We start from the raw sequence: 21,811 nt of genomic DNA on the forward strand, positions 1-21,811 counted from the left end.
TTATCTTTTTTTTTTTTTTTGAGACAGAGTCTCACTCTGTCGCCCAGGTTGGAGTGCAGTGGTGCGATCTTGCTTCATGCAACCTCCCGCCTCCCAGGTTCACATCATTCTCCTGCCTCAGCCTCCCGAGCAGCTGGGACCACAGGCGCCCACCACCACACCAGGCTTTTTGTATTCTTCGTAGAGACAGGGTTTCCCCGTGTTAGCCAGGATGGTCTCGATCACCTGACTTCGTGATCCGCCTGCCTCAGCCTCCCAAAGTGCTGGGATTACAGGCGCGAGTCACCGCGCCCGGTAAAGTGCTGGGATTACAGGCATGAGTCACCGAGCCCGGCCTGGGGTAGCTTTGTTCTCAACCCGATTCCTTCCTGTAGAAGGCTGGGGGGATCCAAAACCCTCATTTCATTTTGTGCTGCCTTTCAATCTAAGCTAGTACAATTCCTTTAAAAACTTTGTGAGGCCTTTTCTATAAATTTATCATCAACACGGTTAGACAAAAGCCACATCCACATCTTTCTGACACAGATCCTTTTTTACCTAGGAGGCTACTGTGAGACAATAGTACACTGCAGAGTCTTCAAAGCCTTCACGTTTAACTGAAAGAGTCTACAAAGCGCTCTCCTAGGACCTTCGGAAGCCTTACTAGATGCACTCACAGTGGATCATTCTGAGGTTTTCACAGAGTGTCTTACAGCCCCTCCCTTAAGGTCTTTACCATAAGGCTGTGCTTTGATGATTATAATCTGAATTTGATCCATGTCCTGAAGCCTCGTGAGTCTTTTTTGGGACAGTCTAAGGATAAGAAGGTTTCATTTTTGAACCCAGCAGGTCCTGGTGGCTTTATATTTCCTCTAAACTTGGCTCAAAAAGTTAATTAGTTTATACCTTTGGTTTATACCTCTTTTCTTGTATTTTACCATAGGGAGCCAAAAATCGGCTGTCATTTTCTACATTCTGCCTGGACATCTCCCCAGCTAAGTCCATGAGTTCTTTGGGTACCCTTTCTGTTTTCCATGTTACTTCGGGTGACAGTGTTACCCACCATCTGTTTCTGGCTTCTCCTGATAAGAATCCCTTCTAGCTTCTGCCCACCACCTGGCCCCGAAGCTACATGTTTTAGGTTATTGTTATGTGAACTGAAGAATCATGAGGTTCATAAAATTGTAAAGGAGAGCTTCATTTCTTCTGAGGGGTTGCAGCCTGAAATCCGGCAGGCTGGAAAGCTTCGTAGCTTCTGGCAGAAACCAGAAGCAGGCATTTCAAGGGAGGGAAAAGTAAGATGGGAATTTATGCTGATGAGATTGGCCAAGTATAAATATTTAACAGGTTATAAGAAGAGCTATGAATATTCACAAAGGGAGGACATGTATATACATAGTAAGCAAACATGCATGTTACATGCATCCCTTGTTCACTTTGGGGTGGAGACTTAATGCATTTAAATTAGGCTGTATAACCAAAAGGTCAAACGGAGGACACAGAGGCATCCCGTGTGCAGCCTTTGTAAACCAACCAGAACCAGTACATGGTGAGTGGTCTTTTAACAGGAAGGAATGCTGCTTAGTTGTGTAAATCAGTGGTGGAACAAGTCTTTCAAAAGGGCTTGTTTCTGTTTAACTCTTAGGAAAGGAAGCCTAGTGGTTGTTAGTGACAGAGTGGGTGTAACTAGGCATGTCCAACCTCCTGTCACTGCCAGTAACTCAGTTTTTAAGGTTTCTCTGGGGTCCTTTGGCCAAGAGGTGTCTGTTCAGTCAGTTGGGGAGCTTAGGATTTTATTTTTATTTCTCAGTTACAGCAGTACCTACATCCAGTGCAAAATTCTGTTCTGGATGGCTATTGCAACATAGCAAAGCATCCCAGAACTTAATAGTTTAAAACTGCCATTTAATCATTGCTGTCTTTCATAGTCCCAAATTTTAGGCTCCTCTGGGTGGTTCTTGGATTGGGTCCCTTACATGACTGTATTCAGGTAGAGTCTTGTGCCAGGGTTATTGATTGAAGAATGTCCCCTTCCCGTCATAGACTAAAAACATCAGGCATTGGCAAGAATGTGGAGCAAGTATAACACTTACTGCTGGTAGGAAGGTAAAATGGTAGAACTACTTTGTAGCAGTTTGGCATTTCTTATAAACGTGCACGTAACATGTGAGCCATCAATCCCGCTTCTTTTTTGTTTGTTTGTTTGACAGAGTCTCACTCTGTTGCCCAGGCTGGAGTGCAGTGACGCGATCTCAGCTCACTGCAAGCTCCGCCTCCTGGATTCATGCATTCTCCTGCCTCAGCCTCCCAAGTAGCTGGGACTACAGGCGCCTGCCACCATGCCTGGCTAATTTTTTTGTATTTTTAGCAGAGACCGTGTTAGCCAGGATGGTCTCAATCTCCTGACCTCGTGATCCACCCACCTCGGCCTCCCAAAGTGCTGGGATTACAGGCATGAGCCACCGCTGCGCCCGGCCTTTTATTTATTTATTTATTTATTTATTATTATTATTTTTTTCCTAAGACGGAGTTTTGTCCTTGTTGCCCAGGCTGGAGTGCAATGGCATGATCTCAGCTCACCACAACCTCTGCCTTCCAGGTTCAAGTGATTCTCTTGCCCCAGCCTCCCGAGTAGCTGGGATTATAGGCATGCACCACCACACCCAGCTAATATTTTTGTATTTTTAGTAGAGATGAGTTTTCTCCATGTTGGTCAGGCTGGTCTCGAACTCCCAACCTCAGGTGATTTGCCTGCCTCAGCCTCCCAAAGTGTTGGGATTACAGATGTGAGCCACCACGCCCAGCCCCCACTTCTAATTATCCCAAGATAAATAAAAGCATATGCCCACATCTACACAGAGACTTGTATTTAGATGTTCACAGAAGCGTTACTTATAATAGCACAGAACCAGAAACAACCCCAAATTCAGCCTGTGAAAGGATAAACACAATGTGGTGGAATACAACTCAGCATTTAAAAGCAGGGAGATGCTGATATACACATGAAGGAGGAACCTCAAAAGCATTGTACTAAGCCAAATAAGACAGTCAGAGAATACACAAGGCACCATTCCATTATGTGACATTTCAGAAATGCCAAAACTATAGTGACAGAAAGACGATCAGGAGTCCAGTGGCTGGGGAGAGGGGATTGACTCCAGAGGCTCAGGAGGGAACTTCCTGGAGGGTAGAAATGTTCCGTATCTTGACTGTGGCAGAAGTTGCATGACTGTATATATTTGTCAAAAGTCACTGAATTGTACACTTAAAATTGGTGAATTTTATGGCATGTAAATTATACCTCAATGAAGCCATTTTGTGGTAAAATACACATAAAAATTCTACCATTTTAACTATTTTTAAGTGTGCAATTCATTCTCACTAAGTACGTTCGTGTTATTATGCAGCCGTCATAGTCCATCTCCAGAACTCCTTTCATCTTGCCAATCCAAAACTCTCCAGGACTCTGTCATCATTCTACACTTAATCTCTGTACCCACTAAACACTAACTTCCATGCCTGCCTCCCCCAGCCCCTGGTAACCTCCCCCAGCCCCTGGTAACCACCGTTCCAGTTTCTGTCGCTATGAAATTGACTATTTCTAGGTGTCACATATAAATGGATTCATAGGCTGTTTGACCTTTTGTAATAAAACTGTCTTTTTTAAAGTCTGCTTCGGTGTTGACATAGGCAAGCCAGCTTTCTTACATTCGTGTTTGCGTGATACGCCTTTTCCTACCCTTTTATTTTCTGCCTCTGTTTCTATATTTAAAGTGCGTTGCTGGAGAAAAGAATACTGTTGGGTCTTCATATTTTTCAGTCTATCTGCCTGTGTCTTTTTTCCTCTCTGCCCTCCTCCACGTGCCCCAAGGTCCTCGCTGAGGTTCCAGTTGGTTCTGTTAGTCACCAGCCAGTAGAGGGTGTGCTTGTGGGACAGACTCAGTCACAGCTGGGCTGCCTCGGGGGCCATGGTCTGGTCCAGTATCAGTAGCCTTTGGCTTGGTGCTGAGTCCTAGTCCAGTCAGTGGTAGCCAGAGTGCTGGGTTACATGGTGCTGAAGTGGAATATATGGCCGCATTCCACCAGGAAGCGTCCTTTGCCTCCGCACTGGAACTGCTGCATTTCTGTGGAAGGGATGTAGGAGGCCAGGATGGGCTGGGTGTGCACCCTGTTCCCACTGAGGGAAATTTCAGGATTTCTGAGTTCTTGACTCGGGTAAAATGACTTCCACTTAGGTTTAAGTAAAGGCAAGTGAACTTTTGTTTGAATATTGGTTACTGACTGTGTGGACAACTGACAGTGAATAAATATATCTTTTTGTTACTCTCCTTGAATTTGTTTTCCTTGCATTCTGGAAAATATCTGTCAGCTGATTCTTTCTGTACTTTTCTTACCTTTTTTTAAAATTATTTTTTTTTAATTGTCATGCAGTAAAATGTACACCTTTTTGATAACATGCAGAACTGTTATCACCTCAACAATCAAGAAACAGAACAGTTCCATCACCCCTCAAAACTCCCTCATGCTACCCTTTTAAAACCAAACCCTCCCCACCCCTGATCTCAGGGAACTGCTGATTTTTTCTCCATCCCTAAAATATTGGCATATGAATGGAATCATAATTTTATAAAACCTTTAGAGACTGACTGCTTTCACTCAGCATAACACCCTGGAGACGCATCCGAGCTAAGTGTCCCCAGGGGCCTCTGCTTTTGTCCCTGGACAGTATTCCATCATGTGAACATACCTCTGCTTCAGATCCATCCTGCCGTTGAGGGGCATTTGGGTTGTTTCAGCTTTTGGCAGTTATGAAAACTGCTGTTGTCATTCGTGTACGATTTTTTGTATGAACATAGGTTTTCATTTTACTAAATACCTAGGAGTGTGATTTCAGGGTCATATGGTGATGTGGTTTGGCTGTGTCCCCACCCAATTCTCACCTTGAATCGTAATAATCCCCAAAGGTCAGGGGTGGGGCCAGGTCGAGATAATGGAGTCATGGGGGTGGTTCCCCCATACTGTTCTTGTGGTAGTGAACAAGTCTCTTGAGGTCTGATGATTTTATAAAAGGGAGTTCCCCTGCACAAAGTCTCTTGCCTGCTGCCATTTAAGATGTGCCTTTGCTTCTCCTTTGCCTTCCACCATGATTGTAAGCACCCCCCCGCCAGCCATGCTGAACTGTGAGTCTGTTAAACCTCTTTCCTTCATAAATTACCCAGTCTTGGGTATGTCTTTATTAGCAGTGTGAGAATAGATATGGTAAATTTAAGTTTATAAGAAAATGCCCAACTCTTTTCCAAAATGACTACTGTTTTGCATTCCCACCAGCTATGCATGAGGGTTGCTTTTGTAAAGCCCATCTCTGTCACACCTTTTGCATTTCCTGGAATCTGCCTGACTTGTTGATGCATGTCTTGAAACCATGGAGTGGGGAGGGGAGTGGCTTCTCTTGTTATTATATTAATAACCCACTTGGGGAATTTTTGCTTCCTCTTCATACAACCTTGGATGGAGTGAATTTCTAAACCAAGCTTGTCTTTGTGAACATGGCAGGCCTGAAAACATTCAGCTCTTCTGCAGGGAGAGTCCTGAAAGATGCACTCCAAGGGTTTAGCTGAAGAGAGTCTAGTGAAGGAAATATTTATGGAGGTATGGGCCTGGCTACGGTAACTAACAAGGGATGATAGAGCACCCAGGGATTACCAATAGCAAGAATCCCTTCCCCTCCATCACTAGGCCTGCAGAAGTGAGGAGATGGAGTAGTAATACCAGAACCCACAGAGAGCTTGGAGCCGTGGAGGAGAGGCCGCTCAACAGAAGCTGTAACTGTGGAATGCAGCCAGAGCCTGAATAAACCCACAGCAGGGAACAACCAGGGAAAGAAATATCCAGACCTGTCTCCTCCACTACCCTATTGATCCTTCTGGAACTTCCCATTGGTCAGACCCAATCAGAAACCATATGGAAAGTATATTAGCATGTCAGGATTCTCCACAGAAACAGAGCCAATAAGATATCTAGAAAAGAAGAGATTTATTATGAGGAATTGACTTGTGTGATTATGGAGGCCAAGAAATCCCATCATCTGAGGGTCAAGAAAGTTGAAGATGTAATTCTAGCCTGAGTGCAGAGGCCTAAGAACCAGGGGAGCTGATGAATCTTAAAAAAGGAGAGCGCTCAGGTACATACACAGGGAATTAAACAGGTCTTACCATGGTCAGGGGTTGGGAAGAAGAAATGGGGAGATATAGATTAAAGGATGCAAAATAGCAGATATCTAAGATCAACAAGGTTAGAGATCTAATATAGAACATGAGGACTGAAGTTAACAAAATTATATTTTATCAGGGAGTTTTGTTAAGTAATTAGATTGTAACTGCTCTTGTCACACACACACAAAAAGGTAACTCTTTTACTATTCATTTGTGTCCTATAACATCATGTGAATCTCAAATATATGTAATAAAATTTATTGAAAAAAATTTAAAAGGCTGGGCATAGTGGCTCATGCTTGTAATCCCAGCACTTTGGGAGGCTGAAGGGGGGTGGATCACTTGAAGCCAGGAGTTTGAGACCAGCCTGGCCAACATGGTGAAACTCTGTCTCTACTAAAAATACAAACATTAGCCAGGCGTGGTGGTGCACATTTGTGATCTCAGCTACTCCGGAGGCTGAGGCAGGAGAATTGCTTGAACCCAGGAGGTAGAGGTTGCAGTGAGCCAAGATTGTGCCACTGCACTCCAGCCTGGGCAAGAGAGCAACACTCTGTTTCAAAAAAAAAAATTATAAATACTGAGGTAATATTTCTGCTTATAAGATTGGTAGCCATTGGCCGGGTGCAGTGGCTCATGCCTGTAATCCCAGCACTCTGGGAGGCTGAGGCGGTCAGGAGATCAAGACCATCCTGGCTAACATGGTGAAACCCCGTCTCTACTAAGATGCAAACAATTAGCCGGTCGTGGTGGCGTGCACCTGTAGTCCCAGTTACTCGGGAGGCTGAGGCAGGAGAATTGCTTGAACCCAGGAGATGGAGCTTGCAGTGAGCCAAGATCGCACCGCTTCACTCCAGCCTGTGTGACAGGCGAGACTCCGTTTCAAAATAAAAAAAAAAAAAGATTGATACCCATTAAATAATTTTCATTGCTGAAGGAAATGTGAGGAAACAGTTATCGTATACTTAGAGAGAGTTTAAATTGCTACTAAAGTAATGTGGTAATAAATATTAATGTGAAAAAATGCACACTCCTAGCAATATTCTCAGAAAGGAATCTAAAATATACAATTAAAATCACATAGAAAAAATACTTTACTGCAGAATAGTTGTAGTATTCAAAAATGAAAAGTCTAATGTTTCTCAATAGTAGAAGGATTAAATGCTTTGTGATATGTCCACACAATAAGGCACTATGCAGTTACTACAAAAATATATCTATGCATACTAACTTGAAGGGGGGTTCAGCATACCTTACCGCTGAAAACTGAAAGTTACAGAGTAAATGTATAGTGCATCCTTTTTTTATATAGATAAAAGCAAAAAACAACAAAATCCTGTATGTGTGTTTTGTGTTTGCACAGTCACGGAGAAGAGGGTTGAAATATAGTAACACCAGGCCATTAGCATTATCTCAGGGCAGTAAAGGGTGGAATGAGAGAAAAATGTTCAGGTTTTCTTTATACACCTTATTTTTTTTCCACATGAAACATAATTTAAGCATGTTGTATTATACTATTGTGTTTAAAATAAAAGCATATATTTTATAAAATAAAAAAATAATAATCACAGCAAGTAAGCCTTCTGTGGAGCCCGCAGAAGTCAGCTTTGGGGGACACAGTGCGGGCAGAGAAGGAAGGAAAATGGGCCAAGATGAGGCGAGACAGGCAGTGGCAAATGGAGAATAACCAGCCCGGCTCACCCCCTGTGCCTCTCAGCACATTCTTGCCTTTTGCTTGGAGGACACTGAAGACATTGTTTTCCTCCCACAAACTCCAGTCCAGCCGATGTACCATCATGTGGTGATGTCATTTCAATTTCACCTAAATCTGAATTGTGACATTGGCCACCATGAGTGTCCTTCATGTAAGAATGCAAGGGGCCAGGTGTGGTGGCTCACGCTTGTAATCCCAGCACTTTGGGAGGCCGAGGCGGGCAGATCACGAGGTCAGGAGATCGAGACCACGGTGAAACCCCGTCTCTACTAAAAATACAAAAAATTAGCCGGGCGTGGTGGCGGGCGCCTGTAGTCCCAGCTACTCGGAGAGGCTGAGGCAGGAGAATGGCATGAACCTGGGAGGCGGAGCTTGCAGTGAGCCGAGATTGCACCACTGCACTCCAGCCTGGGCGACAGAGCAAGACTCCGTCTCAAAAAAAAAAAAAAGAATGCAAGGAAAAGACATAACTGAATGTAACTGTTTCAGCCTCTGTAGATGGACGCTAGAGCCAAGCTGATACATCAGAGCCTTCTTTTCCCATCACTCATTCCACATTCGCCTTATCCTGGCAGCACCCCAGATGGGCATTGTTTTATTTGGTGGGTGCATTAGTTTCCTAGGGTATTATAACAAAATACCATAAACTAGGTGTTTAAAACAACAGAAATTTATTATCTCCCAGTTTTGGAGGCCAGAAGTGTGAAATCAAGGTGTTGATGAGGCTATGTTCCCTCTAAAACCCATGGGGGAATCCTTCCTTGCCTTCTCCTAGCTATTGGTGGTTGCCAGTCATCTTTAGTGTTCCTTGGCTTGTTGAAGCATCATTCCCATCCTCTGTCTTCATGTGATGTTCTCCCTGTGTGTCTTCACATTGTCTTCCCCTTGTGTGCATCTGTCTCTGTGTCCAGATTTCTCCTTTTTATAAAGAGACCAGCCATGTTGTATTAGGATCTACCCTAATGATCTCATTTTAATTTGATTACCTCTATAAAGACCCTACTTCCAAATAAGGACACATTCTGAAGTACTGGGAGTCAGGACTTCAAAATATCTTATTTGGAGAATACAATTAAACCAATGATAGTGGATGGCCCCAGTCTGTCCTTAGGATCCAAGTTTTTAGTAATGCTCTTTGTGGGGTTTCAGGGTTCCCACTGATAGTTGTTGCTAGATGTGTGGATATGGAAGGCTCCCCACGGAATTCCAGACATAGTCCTCCTTACTCCCTAGTAAGCAATACAACTTCTCCCAGTAATTGCGATCAAGGGTTGTTAAGTCTTTCCCTGAGTAACTGGGATCAAGGGTAGTAAGTCTTTCCCCGAGTAACTGGGATCAAGGGTAGTAAGTCTTTCCCCGAGTAACTGGGATCAAGGGTAGTAAGTCTTTCCCCGAGTAACTGGGATCAAGGGTAGTTAAGTCTTTCCCCGAGTAACTGGGATCAAGGGTAGTAAGTCTTTCCCCGAGTAATTGGGATCAAGGGTAGTAAGTCTTTCCCCGAGTAACTGGGATCAAGGGTAGTAAGTCTTTCCCCGAGTAACTGGGATCAAGGGTAGTAAGTCTTTCCCCGAGTAACTGGGATCAAGGGTAGTGAGTCTTTCCCCGAGTAACTGGGATCAAGGGTAGTAAGTCTTTCCCCGAGTAACTGGGATCAAGGGTAGTAAGTCCTTTTCTGCCTATCAGTTCTGTAGCAAAGGGAGCCCATAATGGGCAAGGGACAATCTCACCTCCCAAGCATGTCTCAGTTTTTGGTGAAAACATACTTTGGGCACCAAAACATGTTATCGAAAGATTCCAAAGCTCCAAGGATAAAGAAAATATCCTAAATGTTTCCAGAGAGAAAAAAGCCACACACATAAGACTGGGTATCAGAATGGCATTGAAATTTTCAGTGGAAACACCGAAAAACAGAAGACAAGAACAATGCCTTAGTAATGCGAAGCCTAGAAATCTATACCCAGTTAAAGTAGCTTGCTTCTTGGTTTCTCCCACTGCCAATTTAGTTTTGGCTTTGCTAGGTCTTCTGAGGCAATTAACACTTGTTCACCTACTTTGCAGATTCTAAATTATTATGGCATTCATCTTCTCTCCTATTTTCTTTGTCCTGGTAGATTTATGCTCTTGTAAAAACTTTCTTTACTCTTATTTTAATGGGGTTTTGGAAAGGAGCTGTTTATGTGAAATTGCCTTATTTTTTACAATGAGAAATTACTTGAAAACAATTTTATGACACTGATTCTTAGAAGCTATTTAGATGTTTTTGAGTGGCCAGATCACTAGGTATGGGTAGAGATTCAGCTCCTTCTATAACCTAAACTATTATTTCAGGGATGAAATATGATTTTTAATGTTCCAGATAAGTTACCTGGATTTCTTCAGGAGACTGAACTGAGCTGTGAACTGCTCAGTCACTGAGAGTTTACTCTTTCCCAGCATTAGAGAAAGAAATTAATGGCATGGCATGAGACATATTTTACTCCCCAACTTTTTCTCTTGAAAAGTTCAAATCTAGAGAAAAACTAAAATGCAGTGCAATGAACATCCATATTTCCTTCATTTGGATTCATCAGTTGGTAACATTTTGCCAGTTTGCTTTATCTCTCTGTTATTTATATGTGTGTGTGTGAGACAAAACAGTATGTATATTACAATATGGAGAGATACAGCAGCATAATATCTTATATATAGATATCTCCTATATATTTACGTAAAAATATAGTAGTTGTTGACACTTCATCTCATAGGGATTATATTCATTAGTTTGTGCTGCTATAACAAAGTACCATAGACTGGGTAGCTTATAAACAACATAAGGGTATTTCTCACAGTTCTAGAGGCAGGAAGTCTTAAGATTAGGGTCCCAGCATGGTTGGGTTCTGGTGAGGGCCCTCTTCCAGGTTGCAGACTGCTGACTTCTTGTAATCTCAGATGGCAGAAGAGGCCCAGAGAGCTCTCTGCGAATCCTTTTATAAGGACACTAATCCCATTGATGAGGGCTCTACCCTTATGACCTCACTTGTCAGAGACCCTACTTCCTAATACCATCACCTTGGCGTTAAGGTATCAATATCACAATTTTGGGGGAGGCACAAACATTCAGTCCATTGCAGGGATAGTTTAAAATCATTTCTAAACATCTCAACAAGACATACATTCCTAACATGGTTGCATTCAGAGTGAATTAAAAATGCATTGAGCAGTATCTCCTGAGCTAGGCTTTTTAGTAAAAGCAAACACACACACCCCGCCACACAAACACCCACACACTCACCCTTAATTTCTGGGACGTTGTTGAATCTGAATATATGGAACCATCTGAAATAGCCAGTAATCACTGCCATTCTTAATGACATCATTTTGTTAAACATTTTCTTTCTTTTTTTTGAGATGGAGTCTAGCTTTGTTGCCCAGGCTGGAGTGCAATGGCATGACCTTGGCTCACTGCAACCTCTACCTCCTGGGTTCAAGCGATTCTCCTGCTTCGGCCTCCTGAGTAGCTGGGATTACAGGTGTGTGCCACCATGCCCGGCTAATTTTTGTATTTTTAGTAGAGATGGGGTTTCATCATGTTGGCCAGGCTGTTCTCAAACTCCTGACCTCAGGTGATCCACTTACCTTGGCCTCGAAAAGTAATGGGATTACAGGCGTGAGCCACCACACCCTACCTGTTAACGTTTTCTAGTTTAGTAAAAACAAAGGGTAGGTAAAGCAGCTCACTGAATGGCCGAGACCTAAGCTGCCTACCATGGACTGCCAAGATGCCCTGCTGAAGAATAACAGATAACATTCCTTTCAGTTATATAAAACCATTGTTAGTAATCTTAAAATGTTATGTTTTATGTTTTTTTAGCTGTGAAAACAGTTTTTCAGATTTGCTCAAAGTATATATGGCATTCTAGATTTGTGCCAGATGTCCATTAAGTGAATTACAAATGTTGAGAATCTAAGGATTCTCAGAATTCCTACTTATTCAGGTTTTTGTGTTCATCCAAATTAAAACTGTCATGCAAAGGGTCCCTATCAAATACTGTCAAAACAATTTGACCTAATTGACATTTGTAAAACAACAGCAGAATATGCATTTTTGGAAAGTGCACATAAAATATTTACCCAACAAAGATCACCTAATTGTTTTGTTTTTAAAGAAAGTTTAAATAAAACTAAAACTTTGCTTGGAAAAAAACTCTCTTCTCCTGTCTCCAGTGATTCAATTAGGGAAGCTGTTAATAGGTAGGGAGGGAGAGAGGCCAGCTCATGACTTAATAATATCAACTACTTAAATCGTTATACACTAAAATTCTTATTTCCGTTTAAAACTAAACAAATCAAAATTATAACATGCAACATGGCATTCAGGCTTATTAAATTATAAATTTTTTCTGCCTCTTAAATAATAGGAAAAAACCTGTGTATCTAGAAGGACTTTGCAGTAGTTACAGTGAGTTTCTATATATATTGTATTTCAATTACTACTTTTCAAAGAACTAAAACGTTATATACTATATACTGTTATATGCTATAAAATAAATATACTCAATAGAAATTATACTGAGCATATGTAAATCTTTCTTTTAAGATCCAGAAACCACCACACCTAAAACTGAGGGTACATTAATCATGAATTAATATAGGCCATGAGCCCAATTTGAAAATATTCGCTCATAGTGTTACTTTGCATGGAATTGTGATCTGCCCTAGCAGATTTTAACGTTGAATGCATGTGTCTTGAAGGAGGAATATCACAAACGGGACTTCACGGAGGTGCTCTCTCCCAATATGTACAACAGTAAACTCTGGGAAGCCTCAGGCCACTGGCAGCACTACAGCGAGAACATGTTTACCTTTGAGATTGAAAAGGACACTTTTGCCCTCAAACCCATGAATTGTCCAGGGCACTGGTGAGTATTAAAAGCGAAGCAGAACTTTTCATGAGAGCACATGGCACACTTCGTCACAATTAGCTTTTAATGCTTTGTGGAATGAAAGAGTCCCTTTAATCTGAAGAGTGGTGATTACTAATTTTTACTAAGTTGTTTCATTCTGGAGAATGGATTTACTTTTGAAAATCTATTTGATCTTTGGCAGGTATGGAATGTTAGCTGGTAACCATTGCATTTTTTTGTGCTGATTAAAGGATAATGTTATGTGTCAATTTTATAAGTTTTACAATATTTGTCTTTCTTATAGTAATGCACTTCAGATGTTCATATTTGCAGAATATTTAGTTCTTTCATACTGTTTGGGTGGATTTAACAAGATCAATGAGGTCATAATCAATGGGTTTCTGGATTTCACTGATTCCAAGATACCATTTTTCTTCCACATTTCAACATTTCTGAAGTTGAAATGCATCTTACAGTTGGTGACATCTTAGCATTATATGATAATTTAATTAATAGGTTATTTTCTTTCTTTGTAGCACATAAAATATACATTTTACAATCAATGATGTCTTTGATTTTATGAAAGACTAATTATCATAAAGTTGGTATGCAAATTCAACCTTGTAAGACAAACATATTTTACAACTGAAACTGAATAGGCATAATTGTCCACAAAAAACAATCCCAACAATCGTAGTTTTTGTATTATCAACATACATAGTTTCAAGTAAATTTACCTAGAAGATAATTATTAAAACTGATAACTGAACACTGAAGAAAGCTCTTTGCCCTTTTAAGTGAAGATGAGTAGAAATTTAACTTTATGATGATGTCATGTAAAAAATATATATAACTTTAATTTTAGGAATACTGGTATGTAAACATTCTGTATCCTCTCTTTCTAAACAGAAGGTAGAAGCTACTCTAGTGTTTTGCATTGTAAAACACTTGTGTTAACAATTTCTTAATTCATTTTCTCAAAGGCATCCTTTAAAATTATAGCCTCATACTTTAGCTATAATGAAAGTAGAGAATTTAAGTTTGTCTTTTTACACCTCAGAATAAGAAAGCAAGACCACGGTGGCTTGGAGGCAATGGGATATGGAAGCTAGGAGTGCTTTCTGTAGGAGAGAAGTCTTTCATTCAACAGAGAACATAGCTGACTGCTTTTGGTGCTTGGAGCTAGAAGTGCAGAGTTGATTAAGACACAAACCATTCCCTCCTGGAGCTCCCGAGCAGAGTGGACAGGGCCATGCATGTAGACAATCTGTTATAAAAAGACCCGTGCCATAATGATGGCATGTTTGAGGTGTTCCAGGAACCTGAGGAGAAACTGCCTAGCCCTGTCTAGGGAAATGTCTAGGAGGGCTTCATTTCAGAGTAGCCTTTGAAATGAATCATAAACAGTAAATGGTGATTCACTGTGTGGATAAGGGGAGGGAACAGCATTTCTGGGAAGAGGTAATAGACAAGCTTCTTTCTCAGGATGCTGCAGTGATGTAAATACAAGGTTCACTAATTTGTGGAAGAATTTTTTTTTTTAACCTGGTGATCTAAGAACTAGAATAAGGAGTTTATGAATCTTGAGGCTTAATTGTAATTTCTTTAGATAATTATTTAATCTTTCTGTGCTGTGTAAAAGCTGTGTGTTACCGCATCTTTTCTAGTCTAATGTTTGCCCATCGTCCACGATCTTGGAGGGAAATGCCTATTAGATTTGCTGATTTTGGAGTTCTGCATAGAAATGAACTGTCGGGGACTCTCAGCGGCTTGACCAGAGTGAGGCGCTTCCAGCAGGATGATGCTCACATCTTTTGCACAGTGGAGCAGGTAAACAACAACACAGAGTGAAGCAGGGTGGCCACAAATTCAGTGTGATGCCCTGAACACATCTTGTGTTCTTTCAGAGTTACTGAAACATAGATGTTTGGTCTAGTCTCTGAGATTCATTCGGCTCTAACCTGCTGTCATTCTCTAAATTAGGTCAATAGATTAATCATCTCTTGATGTGAAATGTATCCCTTCAGTGATTTTATTAACCTAAATTCCATTAAGTGGAGTATTTTAAGGGATTTGGTGGAATTCTGGATGTTTTGTTTTTCAATATTGCCTAGAACTTAAAATTTACTTTTTCAAGTTTTTGTGTTAATTCAAGTTAAAATTGCCATGCAGAGTTTCACTATCAAACAATTTGACCTAATTGATGTTTATATAACAACAGCAGAATATACATTCTTAGGTTTCATGTTGGATGGGTAATGTGCCAGTGTTGTATCCAATGTGCCTCGTGTTAGGTGGGTAATATGCCGGTGTTGTACCGAGAGGTGTGAGGGAGGCCCATCTTACACATGTGTGTACACCCAGTCATCACGCTTATGAACTACAAAAGGGTAAGAGTATTTGTTCTTTGAAATTGCACATAGAATATTTACTAAAATAGACCATATTCTGGACCATAAAACAAGTCTCAATAAGTTGAAAGGGATGCAATTAAAACAAAATGTTTAATTAACCCTAATGTTTAACCCGAATCCTAACTGACCACAATAGAATTAAAAATAGATAACACAAAATCCAAAGGAAAATTAGATAATTTTATATAACAAATGAAATAAAAACACATCAAAATTTGTAGGATGCCATTTAAGTGGTATTTAGAGGGATGTTTATAGCACTGAATACCTGCATTAGAAAAGAAAAATCAATGACTTAGCTTTTACTTAAGATAGAAAAAGAAGAACAAATTACACGCAATGTAATGGAAGCAAAAGAAAGAAAATAAGAAAGAGCAGAGCAGGAATCACTGAAATAGAAAACAAAGAATATAAATAAAACAGAAGCTGGTTCTCTGAGAAAATCAATAAAATTGATAAACCTTTAGTCAGACTGATGAGGGAAAAAAGAGAAGACAAATAAAAATGTCAGGAATGAGGCAGATGTCATCACTACAGATTCTGTAGCTATTAAAAAGATAAGGCAGATTTATGAATAACTTTATGCTAATACATTTGACAGCTTAGATGAAATGGATAAATCTTTGAAAGATAAAACTATTAAACTTCACTCAAGAAGAAGTAGATCATCGCATAGCCCTGTGTCCACTACAGAAATTGAATTGATAGTTAAAAACCTTCCTACACAGAAAACTCCAGGCCAAGATGGTTTTACTGGTGAATTCTACCAAACATTAAAGAAGGAATAATACCAATCTAGAGATACTCTTCCAGAAAATTGAAGAGGAGGAAATCTTCGCCACCTCATGAAGCTAATGAAGCTAATATCGCTCTGATAGAAAAATAAGACAAAGAAATTAAAAGAAAACTACTGAACATGTCTCATGAACATAAAATCAGAAAATTTAAACAACATTTTAGTAAGTCAAATCTAGTAATTTTTTAAGAAGGACACCTTAATCAAATGGACTGAATCCCAGGAATGAAAAGGTAGTTTAACATTAGAAAATGAATCATTGTAATTCCCCACATTCACAAACTAAAAAAAAAGAAAACAAACAAAAAGACAAAAAGCATATTATCTTCTCAGTAGATGCAGGAAAAAGTATTTGGCAAAATTCTACATCCATATCTCATAAAAACTCTCAAAACTAGGAATGGAAGGGAACTTTCTTAACCTGATAAAAGGCCTCTATGAAAAACCTACAGCTAACCTCATACTTAATAGTGAAAGTCTGAATGTTTTACTCTTAAAATCAGGAATTAGGTAAGGATTCTCTCATTACCTCTCTGATCATTGTACTACAGGTTCTTTCTGATGCAGTAAGTTAAGAAAGAGAAATAAAAAACCCCTAGATTGGAAAGAATTAAAACTCTTGTAAATGACATGATCATCTATGTAGAGATTAGATGGAATCTACAGAAAGCTATTAGAAGTAAGGTGAATTTAGAAAAATCGTAGTATGGAATATCAACATACAAAAATGAATTGTATATGCATTTCATAATAAACCCTTGGAAATTGCAAATAAGAAACAATTTATAATAGCATCTCAAAACATATGATAGTACTTTGGGATAAGACTGACAAATACGTTGCTTGGACTGAGTTGTGACTCCCAAAATTTATATGTTGAAGTCCTAACCCCCAATGTGCTGGTGTTTGGAAATGGGGCTTTGGGAAGTAATTAGGTGTAGATGAGATCATGAAGATGGAGCCCTCATGATATGATTAGTGCCCTTTTAAGGAGATGCCAGAGGCTTTCTTATTCTCTCTGCTGTGTGAGGACACAGTGAGACGTCAGCCACTGGCAAACTAGGAAGAAAGCCCTCATCAAGGAACTGAATCAGCTAGCACATTGATCTTGGATTTCCCAGCCTGCAGAACTGTGAAGAATAAATGATTCTTATTTAAGCCACATGCCTATGGTTTTTGTTCTGGCAGCCCAAGCTGAGTAATACATATATACACAACCTATATAGTGAAAACTTTAAAACATTGCTGAGATAAATTTAAAGAAGGCCTAAATAAATGAAATATACCTTGTTTGTGGGTTGGAAGACTAAATATTATTAAAATATCAATTATCCCCAAATTGATCTATAAGTCAGTACAATCCCAGTCAATACCCAAGCAGACTTTTCTTTCCCTGTAAGAGTTGACATGCTGACTCTAAAATTCGTATAGAAATCACGAGAACCTAGAATAGCCAAAAGAACTTTGAAAAATAAAAACAAATTTGGAAGGCTCACTATGCTTGATTTCAAGAATTATTAGAAACTATAGTAATCATGCTGGTCTAGATAGATAAATCAGCAAAACAGAGTCTAGAAATAGACACAAATATATGGACAACTGATTTTTAATTAAGATTCAAAGGCAATGAAATGGAGGAAAGGTAATATGTTCAACAAATGATGCTGGAATGATTGTGTATCCATATGCAAAACATGAGGTATGAGGATTCATACCTCATACCATATGAAAAAATTAAGATGAATCACAGGCCTAAATGTAAAACCTAAAAACACAAAACTTCTAGAATAAAAATTGGGGAAAATCTTTGTGATTAGGTGATAGGTGATGATTTCTCAGATGTGACACCAAAGGGCAATCCATAAAAGAAAAAAGTTGATAAATTGGATTCCTCAAAATTTAAAACTTCTGCTCTTCCAAAGATACTGATCAGAGACAGGAAAGACAGGTCACAGACTGGGAGAAAATGTTTGTGAGGCATACATCAAATAAAGGACTTGAATCCAGAATACTTAACAAATATTCAAACCTCAATAGGAAAACAGACAACCCAGTTAAACAGTGAGCAAAAAGACCTGCTTTGGGAAAGATGAAGTAGGTGCTTTCCCTTTCCTTCCCTCTAAGAACAAGTAAAAACCTTGGATATTACATATAAAACAAACACGAGACTCTGAAAGGTGGTGAGAAAAAAGTCACACCGGCTATGGACATCAGGACCTAAGAAACAACACGGTAGTGAGTTCCTTAGGTGTTTTTGTTTTGTTTTTTTTTGCCACATATATTCCAGACTTGGCAACCAACAAATACCAACAGGCATCGATAAAACAGACCAACAGAAGTCTGCTTGCTGTAGCCAAAGGACTTGGAAAGGGGCAGCCTAGAAAGATAGAAAAGTTTTAGACAGTATCTACTATATTTCAGCCAGACACCACAGAAAAAACTGTGGCCCTTTATATGCCAGCAAAGGCTAATTGAGGAGCTTATATTTTAACTCTCACCAGGCTCTAAATAAGTACCTCAATAGCTGTTGGAATGGGTAAGAGAAGGCTTATTAGGAAGCTGGGACTTTTACTCCTGCATTAACAAGAGCCCATCCCCTTCCCCAACCCAGCAGTGTCAGTGAAGACTGTGTGGGGAGCCTGGACTTTCACCCTCCCCTGGAAGTAATGAGGTGCCTCTTCCACTCTTGCTTGAGTAGTGTCAGAAGACGTCCAGTGGAAAGATAAGACTTTTTTACTGCCCACTGGTCATGAGGCCATGCATTCTGTGTGCAGTAAAGGCCACGGAGGGGGAGCTAGAACACCCGTGCAACCCAGAAGTAACGAGGAGCTCCTCTCCCCTTACTTCCTTTCCCAAAGGAGCTTGGACTGCTTTTCCCACCTGACAGTAACTGGCCAGTACTGTCCTCCCCTGCTGGAAGAGTGTCAGTGGAAGTCAGCTAAAACAACATTTAAGATCCAGAGGCTTATTATAAAACCTAAAATGTCCAGGTTTAAGAAATTGAAAATCACTCATCATGCTAAGAACAAGAAAAATCTCAACTTGAATTTAAAAAGACAATCTATCCATGGTAACACTGAGATAACAAAGATGTTACAATTATCTGCCAGAGATTTTAAAGCAACCACCATAAAAATGCAATTACTAACTAATGAGCAATTACTAACACACTTGAAACAAACAAAAATTACAAAGTCAGTGAAGAAATAGAAAATCTCAGGAAAGAAATAGAAGGTATAAAGAAGAACCAAATGGAAATTTTGAACTGAGAAATATAATATTCAGTGAATAGATTCATGAGCAGAATGGTGAGGACAGACTTAAAGAGCAGAAATTACCCAATCTGAAAAACATAGAGAAAACAGACTGAAAGAGAAAAGAACCGAGCCTGAGAACAGTGGGATATAACAAGATATCTAACATTCATATCATCATAATTTTGGAAGGAGAGGAGACTGAAGGTGGGAGTGAGAAAGTACCCAAAGAAATAATAGCCGACAACTTGCCAAATTTGGCAAAAGACATCTACAGATTCAAGAAACTGTTCAGGATAAACTCAAAGAAACCTACACCAAGATACATCATAGTAAACTGAAAACTAAAGACAAAGAAAAAGCTTGAAAGCAATGAGAAATGATGCATTACCTTTAAAGAGAAAAACAATTTCAATGATAGCAATTTCTCATTAAAAAACAAAAATCAAATATCCTGGAGGCCAGAAGGAAGTGGCACAATACTTTTAAAGTGCTGAAAAAGAAAAAGGAATTTTCAACCCAGAATTCTATGTCTAAAGAAAATACCCTTCAGGAATTGAGGGGAAATCAAGACATTGGACCCACCAAAAGAATGGCTGTAGGAAGTTTTCTAAACAGAAAGGAAATGATGAAAAGAGGAGTCAGGGAACTTTAGGAAGGAAAAGATTGTGAAAATAAAAACAGGTAAATACAATGTATTTTCCTTCTCCTTTTGCATTTTCTAAATTATGTTCGATCATTGAAGTAAAAATCACATGTTTCTAATGTTCTAAATGTATGTAGAAGAAATGTTTAAGAAAATTATACTATAAATGGGGTAAGGTACAGGGAATAAAAGTTTCTGTACTTCACCTGAGCTGGTAAAGTGACAATATCTAGACTGATAAGTTATATAATACCTAGAGAAACCACTAAAAAAAAAAAGCTATAGACAGGGATACACTAAGAGAACCTATAGATAAATTGGAATTGAATTCCAAAAAAATGTTAAAGTAATCCATAGGAAGACAGGAAAAAGAAAACAGAAATGAATAACAAGAGAGAACAAGAAGGAAACAAAAAGGCAGTGTAAGGCCCTAACATATTACATTAAGTGTAAATGGTCTAAATAAACCAATTAAAAGAGATTGACATAGTGGATTAAAAAGTATGACCCAGGCTGGGCAAGGTGGCTCATGCCTGTAATCCCAGCACTTTGGGAGGCTGAGGCAGGCAGATCATGAGGTCAGGAGTTCAAGACCAGCCTGACCAACATGGTGAAACCCCATCTCTACTAAAAATACATAAATTAGCTGGGTGTGGTGGCACACACCTGTAATCCCAGCTATCAGGATGCTGAGGCAAGAGAATCGCTTGAACTTGGGAGTCAGAGGTTGCAGTGAGCCGAGATCATGCCACTGCACTCCAGCCTGGATGACAGTGATACTCCATCTCAAAAAAATAAAATAAAATAACCCAACGATATGCTTCCTACAAGAAATATACTCCAACTAATAACACTAAAGTCAGGTCGAAAGTAAAAGGATGGCAAAATATTATACAAATATTAATCAAAAGAAAGCAAGGATGGCTATATTAATATCAGATAAACTAGACTTCAAAGAAAATTACCAAAGACAGAGGTTATATAATGATAAAAGGGTCAATCCACCACAAAGACATAGCAATCCTAAATGTGTGGGCATCAAAATACAGAGCTGCAAATATGTAAGGCAAAAACTGATAAATTGAAAGGAGAAATAGACAAATTCACAATTATATTTGGAAACTGCAACACCCCTCTCTCAAAAAAGAATAGAACAACTAGGCAGAAAATCAGCAATGATATAGAAGAGCTCTGCTATACAATCAACCAGCGGAACCTACTGACATGCGTAGAGTGCCCCACAACAGCAGAACACATACTCTGTTCAAGTGCCCACAGATACAATCAACCAGTGGAACCTAACTGACATGCGTAGAGTGCCCCACAACAGCAGAACACATACTCTGTTCAAGTGCCCACAGATACAATCAACCAGTGGAACCTAACTGACAGGCAGGCATGGAGCGCCCCACAACAGCAGAACACATACTCTGTTCAAGTGCCCACAGAACATTTAAACCATAGTGGATCATATCCTGGGCCATCAAACAAACCTCGACAAGTTTAAAAGAATTGAAATTACACAAAGTGTTTTTTCCAACCCCATGGAATTAAAGTAGAAATCAATCACAGGATGATAACAGGAAATCTTTTTTTTTTTTTTTTTTTTTTTTTGAGACGGAGTTTTGCTGTTGTCACCCAGGCTGGAGTGCAATGGTGCAATCTTGCTTACTGCAATCTCCACCTCCCAGCTTCTACCTCAGCCTCCTGAGAAGCTGGCATTACAGGTGTGCACCACCATGCCTGGCTAATTTGTGTGTGTGTGTGTGTGTGTGTATTTTAAGTAGAGGCAGGGTTTCACCATGTTGGCCAGGCTAGTCTCAAACTCCTGACCTCAGGTGATCCACCCGCCTTGGCCTCCCAAAGTTCTGGGATTACAGGCATGAGCCACCATGCCTGGCTGATAACAGGAA

At 39.8% G+C, this 21,811-nt stretch overlaps 1 protein-coding gene and 1 non-coding gene across 2 annotated transcripts in view; one reads left to right on the top strand and one right to left on the bottom strand.

Moving 5' to 3' along the window:
- The window catches only part of LOC115835584 (threonine--tRNA ligase 2, cytoplasmic-like), a 72,646-nt gene that overhangs the window by 26,268 nt on the left and 24,567 nt on the right, over nt 1-21,811 (top strand). The window contains 2 exon segments of the mRNA XM_030815137.1: nt 12,637-12,803; nt 14,456-14,618. Coding sequence (XP_030670997.1) covers nt 12,637-12,803; nt 14,456-14,618 — 330 coding nt within the window.
- LOC115835784 lies at nt 15,077-15,180 on the bottom strand. Its single transcript, XR_004030802.1, has one exon. It is a non-coding gene; the product is annotated as a small nucleolar RNA U13 (small nucleolar RNA).

This window comes from Nomascus leucogenys, chromosome 6, assembly GCF_006542625.1.
Source record: "Nomascus leucogenys isolate Asia chromosome 6, Asia_NLE_v1, whole genome shotgun sequence".
NCBI classification, from domain to species: domain Eukaryota; kingdom Metazoa; phylum Chordata; class Mammalia; order Primates; family Hylobatidae; genus Nomascus; species Nomascus leucogenys.